The 11,527-nt window shown below is 37.4% G+C and overlaps 1 protein-coding gene across 2 annotated transcripts in view; it reads left to right on the forward strand.

The window, feature by feature from the left end:
* The window catches only part of EFEMP1 (EGF containing fibulin extracellular matrix protein 1), a 71,022-nt gene extending 59,947 nt beyond the window's left edge, over positions 1 to 11,075 (forward strand). For both annotated transcript variants that reach the window (XM_080685546.1, XM_080685545.1), the window contains exons 9-11: positions 4,103 to 4,226; positions 4,311 to 4,506; positions 10,445 to 11,075. In XM_080685546.1, the coding sequence (XP_080541672.1) occupies positions 4,103 to 4,226; positions 4,311 to 4,506; positions 10,445 to 10,606 (482 nt within the window). In that variant the 3' untranslated portion in view covers positions 10,607 to 11,075. The remainder of the gene's footprint in view (positions 1 to 4,102; positions 4,227 to 4,310; positions 4,507 to 10,444) is intronic.
* Positions 11,076 to 11,527: the final 452 nt, after the last annotated feature.

Genomic DNA, 11,527 nt, shown 5'->3' on the forward strand with positions numbered 1-11,527 from the left:
TTCTCTAAAACACCAAGATAATAAATTGAGAAGTAGTTTAGCTACTGAAAAAAATCAGCCTCATATATATATTAAAATGTGCTTGAATTCTTTGGCAAAAAACTATTGATTCAAAAATAGTTAATGTTCTTGGGCCCAGTTTTAAAATAAACATTCAGATGATCTTCACACATACACATAGGTGGACGAAGCAGCTCTCTATATGGTATGATTTCAGTCAGAGTCTCTCCAGAAGATCTGAAAATATGCACCTTCTTCTCTACCATCAATGCTGCATGTAGCTTGACAGGGAAAATACTGCTCAGATAAAACAAAAAATGTAGATAATCCTGGAAAAGCTAGTACAAACACATTTACAAAGCAATGAGAGAATGAAAAAAATGACTGAACTTGAAGACAGAAATCTGTTTGAGTCCTAGCTGTACTGCATTCTATCGATACAATCTTGAACAAATTATCAAGCTTCTCTGAGTCTCAGCTTTCTTATTTGGAAAAGAAGTTGAGGGAGGAAACAGAATAAAAATTACTTGTAAAGTATAAACACTACATAATTCAACAAATTTTTATGAAAGTTACCTAGCAACGTAAATGACCAGTAGCAAATCTTCTCTAGGGAGTCCTAAATAGAGAGAGGGCACACAGTAATCAAATCTTGTTAAGAAAGGAGAAGATTAAGGAAAGGAGACACAGGGGATTCTCAGTCTGTATCATGATTTTACAGAAAAAATACTAACTCAGAGGAACATCTATTGATCTGGAATTTATTAGTATGGATATGATCATTCAACTAGTTTCCAACCACCAAATATGAGCACAATTAGAATGTCATTCACTACACAATAAACATCTTTATACCCCTTTCCAAGTTACTAAAGACTGTAATGTTAATTGTGGAAAAACATTGCATTCCAATGGTTTTACTTTCCGAACCCTAATTGAGACTTTTAACATGAATATTACATACTGGAAAATGTTAGCCAATGGGACATCTTAACTTTTCCCTGGAGTCTTCAAACAAATGTCTTTGTGTTTCTTATCATAAATGGATTTGATAGTCAGCAAAAGACAGAAGCAAATTAATATACAGCAGACTCTTACCTGTCTAGTCTGTATATCTGAAAACATTAATATCTTTTATGATAAAAGGGGAAAATGCACTGAAATTTTAAATAGGGGATTCATGAATGTTATATCTTTTTAAAATTTTTTATTTATTGATTTTAGAGAGAGTAAAAGAGAGAAAGAGAAACATTGATTTGTTGTTCCACTTACTTATGCATTCATTGGTTGCTTCTTATATGTACCGTGACCAGAGATTGAACCTGCAACCTTGGCGTATTAGGACAACATTCTAACAAACTGAGCTACCCAGCCCGAGTTAGATGAATGATGTTGTGTCTTGAAGATATACAGCTTCAGAATGTTTGGCTAAGCCAAAATGTGTGTGTGTGTGTGTGTGTGTGTGTAAGAGAGATTCTTTTAAAGTACAAAGCAATTGGTTTCCCCCACCAAAACCATCTCTTCCCCACCTCATCCACATACTAAAGTAAAACTGAAAGAGTTAGAACTCTTACATTTCTCCACAAGGCTCATTTTGAGGGTGAGATAACTTTTCTCATTTCCATGGTCTTGCATAAATACAAATGGGATGGCGGTGGGGAGTGGGGAGTAAAAAATACGAGAGTGAGAGAGGAAGACAGAAAAATAGAGACACAGAGAAAATATACATAAACATAGACATGCTTATAAAAATTTTAATACTATTTCTGGAAAACCTTCCAGAATGATTAAGGTGTGAATTATGCTAGGCTTTAAATTCAATAACATTAATTAAATTAAATTAAATTAAAACACATTAAATTATTACATAAAATTTATTTTAGTTGCTGTTAGACTCCATATAACAAACCAGTCTTAGTTTTCCCTGTAGCTAAACAGCATCTTTATTTTTTAAGTGAAAAATAATGAAAAGACAACATAATTGTGATTTCTTCTGAGGAATTTAAGTTATTTCTTTAGCCACAGTCAGTACAAAAGAAGACACTTCTTGTAACTGACTCTTGGAAACCTCAGAGCTTTTCCAGTCTTCTTTTGGGTTCCAGATAGCTTTAGCCAGTTTGGAAACTATAAGAAAGTTGTTACGTGTGTTTTTGTTTGTTTGTTTGTTTTTCTCTCTCTCTCCCTAAAAGACTAAGGCATGGGATTACCTTACAGTGGGAAGGATGCAGTACCTTGCAGTGGAAAGTTGCCTTTCACTAACTGTATGAGCTTGGATCAGCTACTTAACCCTTATTTGTCTTTCCTCCATGTCAAGTAGAGATAATACCTTTCTCACCTATCTCCATGCAATTTGTGTGAGGAGCAACTTAGTTCAATTTAATATTTCTTTTTTAAAATATATTTTATTGATTTTTACAGAGAGGAAGGGAGAAGGATAGAGAGTTAGAAACATCGATGAGAGAGAAACATTGATCAGCTGCCTCCTGCACACCACCTACTGGGGATGTGCCCGCAACCAAGGTACATGCCCTTGACCGGAATCGAACCCAGAACCCTTCAGTCTGCAGGCCAACGCTCTATCCACTGAACCAAACCAGTTAGGGCTCAATTTAATATTTCTTAAAAATTCAGGTGCCCCAGTGCATTAATTCTAGGTGATGAAGAGATATAAAGATGCATTTGATAGCCCTTGACCTTGGGGAGTTTACAAGCTAGTAGAAGGGTGAAGACAAATATGCATATTTCAATAATGCAAAGCAGAAAGTAATAAAGGTCCAAAAAGAAAAACATGAGGGATGAGAATTCAGAGAGGAGAAAGAGACCATATCCCATCAATTAGCCCATGCCTGGCTTGCAGCAAGGATTCAATAAATTACTTGTGGGATGAGTAAATTAACAAATGAAAATATCCAATTGTGGGTGAAGAATGATTCAGAAAAAGGCTTATATTGGATAAAATCTAAATCACTATTCAAATGTAAAGGGCAATAGGCATTAATAGGAATGTAGGTATTAATATAATTGTTGTTGTCGTTAATGTAATAGCTCTGTAGTGAAACTGTTCTCTCAGATGTTATCTGGGAGCCTCTAATTCCAAAATCTAAAACCAGTCTTTGTGCAGTGTGGCCTGTCCACAACCCTCCTTCCCAGAACTCTCTCCCCACCTGCCTTTTCCAGCGTTGCCTCTCACTACTGACAGCCCCTTCCTTAATTCCTCCTCTGTCTTTATATAGCTATGTTCTACAAGGTGGAACACTTCATAGCTCCATTCTTGTGCTTTGCTTTCTCTGGAGAGTATAATCCACTCCCGGAGAACCAACTATCCACCAGCATGCTATTGCTTACGGAAACCACATCTCTAGCCTCTACCTTTCTCCAAAGCTTCTGAGACAGTGAACTGCCCTCCCCATAGTCTTAGCTTGCTGCTTTCTCAGCCTGGAAGGCCCTTCCCATCCCAACCATGAAAATCTCACCCAACCGCCACCCTTCAAGGCTAAGTTGAGGTGCCTCCTCTTCCTTCAGCCTTTCCTAGTTCCTCTGGCATAATTAATCAATTCTGCTTCTAATCTTCTAGTGTACTTTTCAATCTCTTATTTAATTAAATTTTATTTTATAACTAGAGACCCAGTGCAGGAAATTCGTGCACAGGTAGGGTCCCTAGAGGCTGCCGGCTTCTGGCCAGGGCCTCCCTTCATTCTGCACCGCCCCCTGGTGGTCAGCAAACTTTGCATATTAGGCTTTTATATATAAAGAGAGATTACTATTGCCATATCTATATTTCTAACTAAATTGTAATCTCCCTGAGGGCACGAAGTGGTGTTTTTCCCTTTAACATAAGCAGGATCAGTGACCAGCATTTGGCTTTGAATTCAACACATGAACAAATGGGTGCTTGATAAAGTATCATGAAATGACACATATCAATTTTTCTACAGTGGCTCAGCTGCATCTATGATGAATTAAATGCAATAAACTGAAATAAATGCAGTCTCTTATCTAAAAACAAATTAAACACTGTCCAGATCCCTTCCTTACAAACCTGAACCTGCCACTTACACAATTTACTTAGATCAGTAAACTCTTTGACCCTATGTCTCTACAGATATAAATGAGTGTGAGACCACAAATGAATGTCGAGAAGATGAAATGTGTTGGAATTATCATGGCGGCTTCCGTTGTTACCCACGAAATCCTTGTCAAGATCCATATGTTCTAACATCAGAGAAGTAAGAAAAATAAAAACTTCAGAAAGTAAGAATTTTCTGGTCTTACCAAGCCAAAATGTTGAATATGTTTGTTTGCCTTTGCAGCCGATGTATTTGCCCAGTCTCAAATGCGGTATGCAGAGAACTACCCCAGTCTATAGTCTACAAATATATGAGCATCCGATCTGATAGGTCTGTGCCATCAGACATCTTCCAGATACAAGCCACAACTATCTATGCCAACACTATCAATACTTTTCAGATTAAATCTGGAAATGAAAATGGAGAGTTCTACCTAAGAGTAAGTATCCTGAGGGCAGCCTTCGCTGTTGAGAAAGTTTCAGGTTTGTTGTTGTTGTTGTTGTTGTTGTTGTTGTTGTTGTTGTTGTTTGGTAGTATTCATATGGAAGGAAAGCTACCATTTAAAGTGTCTTTATGTGCAGGTATTGTCTAAGGCCTTCCTGTGTGCATTAACTCATTCAATCCTCTTGTTAACATTGTTAGATATTAAAAATGTAACTCCATTGTTTTACAGAAAAGTGAGACTTGAAGAGATTAAGTAGCTTCTCTAAAGTCATTCAGATAACAAGTTGTAGACTCTAATGGAGTTGTGTGTGACCACCCAAACACAAGTCTACACACACACACACATATACACACACACTCCAAAAGATACCAAAAATTAGTGATAGTTATTTAATTGTACCTAGAAAAAATAATTCCTGGAGGGTTTTTCAAAAACTAGGAATTTCTTATTGTTACAGGAGTATTTACATTTTTATAAAACTGAAACCTGGAATCTCAAAGAAGTGATTCCAACCCCCTGCAACATATGTGTCAATAGCTGTACCTCTCTCTTTTTTTAAATATATATTTTTTTCTTTCAGAGAGGAAGGAGAGGGAGAGAGAGAGATAGAAACGTCAACGATGAAAGAGAATCGAACCCAGGACCCTTCAGTCCGCAGGCCAATGCTCTATCCACTGAGCCAAATCAGCTAGGGCAGTGGTTGGCAAACCGTGGCTCACCCGCGGTTTGCCGCTCTGTTGACTAATGAGTTTGCCGACCACTGAGCTAGGGCAATAATTGTACCACTGTTGCAAACCTCCAGGCAGACAATTTGAGGTCACCATTGTGTTTTCCCTTTTTTTTTTCGTTGCCTGTCTGAAATCTTTCTCTGAGTTTTGCCATTTCTTTTTTCAGTGTCTTCTGGGATATTTTTGCTTCCCCATGCCCCTGCCTCTCTTCCTTTGAACTTGCTCTTAATACCTCCTCAATCCTTCCAACAGATTCCAAGTAGATCTCCCTGACTTCAGCCTTCTAACACCTCCCCACCCACCCCTGCAAAATCTCAGCAAGTTCATATTAGGTTAAAAGTCTGCCATACTTTAAATACGGTTCACCACTGCATGTGAAAATGATGGCACCCCACCAAGCAGTTTACAGGGTTACGGTAACTGTTTCACACTAAGGATATTATTCATCCAGTTACAATTTTCTCAAAACTCCTTTGGGCACTCCATTTTTAATCAAATTTTAAAGTCAATATTTCAGTCTGAGAATATGAAAAGTAAATTGGGAAATTCATCCTGGTGGTAAAATTTACAGATTTTTAATGTTTACACATTTATGCTGTTCTTAGCTATATTAAGTTTCCTTCCAGTTCCAGAATTATGTGATTCTGTTTCTTTGCCAGTAAATTAGGAATGATTAATTTCTCATGACCAACTTCTGAAGAGAAAAAACAAACCCAAAATACAATCTATTACTATTCTTTTTTCTCATAGCTAAGAATAAATTTCTGTAACATTTGATGTTTTAAATTTGAGATAGAGTAGATAATGTAAGTTTACTCTAAATGAATTTCATACAGTCCAGATAATACCAATGTAATAATTCTAGCCCAAACAAATTACATTATTTGTAACCCATGGCAATAAAATAGGTTCATCTAAAAATCTTCTTTAAAAATAATTTCCCATTTTGAACTCTTCAGCTATAATTTAAGAAAATAAAATTTCCTAGCAGAATCAACAAACAGTGAAGTAAAGTTTCAGCATGTTTTTCTTTGCAATAAACATGATCCTTTAAAAGTTTTATGATTCATATCAGTGCATTTATCGACTTGATGTTTTCAAATATACTTAGTGTTTTTTCCAAGTAAAATCCTTTTTTCTCATGAATGATCTAAAACATAGCAATTTTTATAATCCTAGAGTTAAATAGTATTAAATTATTTGAAACAAAAAACTATTGAAAATAAAAAGACATTTCAAGACATTTCTTATCACATAATTCAAAAAGTATTTGGATCAAAATCCTACAAAATTTCTCCACTGAAATTCCACTTGGGAGGAGTGCATTTAATGCATAATAATCAATTAGCAGACCTTAATTAAGCATCTACTTTTTGCACAGCTTCATGCTAGGTGCATGTAATACATAGTTCCTTATTTCAAAGAGCTTTAAACATGTGGTAAAAGTTAACATCTATAAAAAAGAAAAAAGAAGAGGAAAGTGTGAATTTAAATCTGTGGTCCAATACATCAAAGAATTAATGTAAGCTGAAACAGTCAAATAATGTTTCTTGATAGTCACAAGACTGGACCTGAATCTTGAAAGGGACTGGAGTAAACAAGATTTTATTTATATTCCTTTGGGGAGAATACTGAGAAAACCTTCTTCCCTAGAAAAGGTGACATATTGTAAAGAAGTACTACATGAATTGGAGGTAGAATACCATCCTGCTCTCCTCCCACCCAATATCTATCCTCATTTTCTGAGCTTTATTTTTCTTCATTGCCCTATCAACACTTGCATAATATTCATTTGTCTATGTCACTCACTAGACTGTGAGTATAATGAGAACAAGACTTTAGCTGTGCACACTCTTCTATGCACAGCACATAGAATGGTACCTGGCACAATTACAGGAGCTCAAAAATATTTTTAAGTGAGTTTAATTCAATCAATGCTTTCAAGACATACTGTTACCTACAAGGGGCAAGCACCATGTTAGGTCCAGAGACACAACAGTGAATAAAACTAAGCCAATTGCTGCTCCAGTGGAGCTTGTAGTCAAGATGCTGAATGTTACAACTAAGCTCATAAATGCATAAGTTTCTCATAAATGCATAACAAGTCAACCCCTACCCAAGACAGGAGTGGTCTGTGAGCCTCTCAGCAGAAGTTGATTTAAACTGAAGACTAGAAATTAGAGACCAGCAAATGGAAGGAATAAAAAGAAAACCAGTTGGTCTGGAATTCTAAGTACTATAAGCAGAGTGGCTTGAGAGGAGCCTGGAGAGATGAACAAGGCCTAAACTACACAATGCTTTACAGACCATAGTAAGGGTTTTAAGAAAAGGCATCACTATCAAGTTTTCATGTTTAAAAGGTTGTGGCTATACTGTAGAACCTAGATTGTGGTAAAGCAAGAATGGAAATGGAGAAACCAGTAAGTAGTTCAAGAGATGGGAGTCTAGGTTTGTAGCAGTGAGTCCAAAAAAATAAAGAGACTTATGAAGATGTAGGAAGAACTACATGACTTGTTAACCCATTTGCTATTGGGAGATGGAAGAGAAGGCAGCAGCAAGGATAACCTCCAAGTTTCTATTGTGAGCAGCAGTATATGGTGATGCCATTTACTAACGTAGGGAAGAAGGAGCCAGTGTAGAGAGGAAGGTGAGGAGTTCAGTTTGGACATATGGAGTCCTGGCCCTCATGAGGCATCCAAGTATAGATGAGTAGAGTGTTGGATATGTGGGATTAGAATTCCAAGTACAAACTTTCAAGTCACTGACAAATACATGATAATTGAACCCATGGCTACAGATTCAATAACTTGTGGAGAATGTGTCAAGAATGGGTGAAATCACTCAGAAAAGAAGAAAACCTGGGATAAGGAGAGGCTAGATGAAGAGTTTCCTTTCTGTAACCTGATTTGGACACTATCATAATCATCCAGTATCTTAGCCATCTCATCCCCCATGATGTTTGGCTTTATGCCACTCTGCCACCAATCCCATGGTCACACGCTGGACTTAGTTATCATTCAGAACAGTTTCATATCAGAATTGTACTCTCCAGTGACACACTTAATGACTGACTCCTCTCTCATGCCCTCATTCCCACTCTATCTTCTCTTCATACCCAAAGTGATGCTAGTCCCCTGACCCCTCACCCTCCACTTTCTTCCAGTCTATCAACTATTTGGTGGACCCTTGAAGTACTCTGTCACCAACACCTCAACTTCCTGACCTGATCAGCAACCTGGATCAATCTCATAATCCACATCTATTTTTATACCCATCTTGGTAGCACAGATTGGTAATACCATAAGTCTTCAACTTCAGATGGGTCCTCAACAATCCTATTATTTTCTTTTATTTCTTCTCTTCAGCTCTTGATTTCAAATGTCCCCACACTCTTTTTTTTTTAAATATATTTTATTGATTTTTTACAGAGAGGAAGGAAGAGGGATAGATAGTCAGAAACATCGATGAGAGAGAAACATCGATCAGCTGCCTCCTGCACACCTTCCACTGGGGATGTGCCCGCAACCAAGTTACATGCCCTTGACCGGAATCAAACCTGGGACCTTTCAGTCCTCAGGCTGACGCTCTATCCACTGAGCCAAACCGGTTTTGACTCCCCACACTCTTTAAAACCTTATACCCATCTCTTCCCCCTTCCTGGCCAAGGTTCTTAAAGTACAGTCTGCAGTTACAGGCTGTGCTTTCTCACTTCTTATCCTCACATCTCTATTGTCTGTTCCCACTACCCTGCTGAAATTTCTCTGGAAAAAAGCCAACACCAACATCCAAACTGCTAACTCCAGGGCTACATTTTTCAGTTCCAGTCACCCTCAGCTTCTCCTGCTCAATTAGACACTGCTGGCCACTCATTTGTTTTCCACTCAATCATCTATTTCTTCGCAGCTTTCTTCAATGCTTCTCCTCTGCCCACTCCTTAAATGTTGGCCTCTGACAGAGCCAGTTTTATCCCAGATATATTATCTCCCTTGGTTTAATACACTCAGTGAAGTGACTGCTAAATCTTACTCCACTGTCTCTAACCCTGCCCACCTCTTGGTGTTCAGATTCACACATTTATTTACCTGCCCCTCCAGCTTCATCTCCCTTTACTCTTCAGTACCTATCACATTCTTTATCAAAATGAAATTGCATCTTCTTCTGAATATACTTCTTTACAAAACTTCATTTATTCTGGGTGACTCTCCTCAGTCACTCAAAAGTCTTCCCTTAGTTCTTCAGGGTCCCTCTTCATACATGCCTTGCATTTCTGCATATAAATTAGCATTTGCCACATTCTATTGCAATTATTATTTACATGTCTCTTCATCTACTGGAATGTAAATTTTGAGAAACGAAAGATGACAACTTTTTTACCAGCTCAAAAATTATCAGATTCTCACCCAGCCGGCGTGGCTCAGTGGTTGAGCATTGACCTATGAACCAGGAGGTCATGGTTCAATTCCCAGTAGGGGCACATGCCCAGGTTGCAGGCTCAAGCCCCTGTGTGGAGTGTGCAGGAGGCAACCGATCAATGATTCTCTCTCATCATTGATGTTTCTATCTCTCCCTCTTCATTCCTCTCTGACATCAATAAAAAAATATATTTTATTTATTATTGTATTATTTATTTATTGTCTAAAGTTTTACATATGTCTCCTTTTTCCCCACTTGACTCCCCACCCTCACCCCAGCCATTTCCACCCTGGGTAAGCCCCGAACGCCCCAGTGTCTGTGTCCATTGGTTATGCTAATAGGCATGCATACAAGTCCTTTGGTTGCTCTCTAACCCCCTCCCCTCCTCTGCCATTTGTCTCTTGATCTATTCTTGTTCATCAAATTATGTAGATCATTATATCCCACATATGAGTGAGATCATGTGATATTTATCTTTTTCCAACTTATTGGATTCTCACCTGAACGCCAGTCTCTATAAAGACTGAAATACTCAATAAAAGTGAAGAGAATATTAACATAGAAGGCAAATAGAAAACATAGAAAAAAGCAGGCTCCTTCCTTGGAATTGATGACTATGTGTGGACAAAGGATAAGGCCCAAGAAGGGTTGGAACCAAGAAAAGACTAAGGAATGACTTTTATCCCACCCTTAAAATGCTTCCCCTAATTCTTTTAGGAGGTATACTCCCAAAAGAATAAAAACTTCAAGAAAAATTATTTTCTCTCTTCCTCTTTTTTCTTTTATTTTAGCAAACAAGTCCTGTAAGTGCAATGCTTGTGCTGGTGAAGTCGCTATCAGGACCAAGAGAATATATTGTGGACCTGGAGATGCTGACAGTCAGCAGTATAGGAACCTTCCGCACAAGCTCAGTGTTAAGATTGACAATAATTGTGGGGCCATTTTCATTTTAGTCTTTTAAAAGAGTTCACTTGAGGCATTTAAATCAGCCAAAGAATATTGTTACCTTAAAGCACTATTTTATTTATAGATATATCTAGTACATCTACATCTATATACTGTACACTCACCAATAATTCAAACAAGTACACCATGGTATAAAGTGGGCATTTAATCTGTAAAGATTCAAAGTTTGTCTTTATTACTGTATGTAAATTAGACATTAATCCACTAAAGTGGTCTTCTGCAAGAGAGCTAAGCATACTTTATCTGGTGAAACTTGGATTCTTTTTTGTAAAAGTGGGACCAAGCAAAGATCATCTTCTGTGGTGCTTAAGGAAACTTACTACAGCTCCACTGACAATCTCATAAGGAGGCAGCCATCATAACATTGAATAGCATGAATGAGGTTTTTTATAACTGCTTTGTAAGAAAATGGAAAAAGTCAATAAAGATATATTTCTTTAGAAAATGAGGATCTACCACATTTGTGTTTATTTTCATGATCAGTCTTAACATGGTTATTTATTACATAGTAATAAATTACTATTGTAGGATATTTTTAATTTTGTCAGAAACTTTTGATTATGAATGTAAAAAAAAAATACACCAGTATGCAAAAATCCCAAAATAAATAAGGTATTCCCTAGAAAATTATTATATTGAGAAATCTACGGGGAGGAGATAAGAAAACAAATTCTTTCTAAATCACATTGGAGTTGACCTGAAGATACAAAAACAGTATCTTAGTTTGAGCTGCTAGGACAAATTATAGACTGGGTTGCTGGTAAACAACAGCATTTATTTCTCACAGTCTGGAGGCTGGCAGCTTAAGATTAGGGTGCCTGCATGTTCAGGTTCTGGTGGAATGCCTCTTCTAGGTTGAAGACTCATAACCTATCATGGTAGAAAGAGAGAGGGAGAGCTCTCTGGGG

Source organism: Plecotus auritus, assembly GCF_963455305.1.
Source record: "Plecotus auritus genome assembly, chromosome: 8".
Classification (NCBI taxonomy): Eukaryota; Metazoa; Chordata; class Mammalia; order Chiroptera; family Vespertilionidae; genus Plecotus; species Plecotus auritus.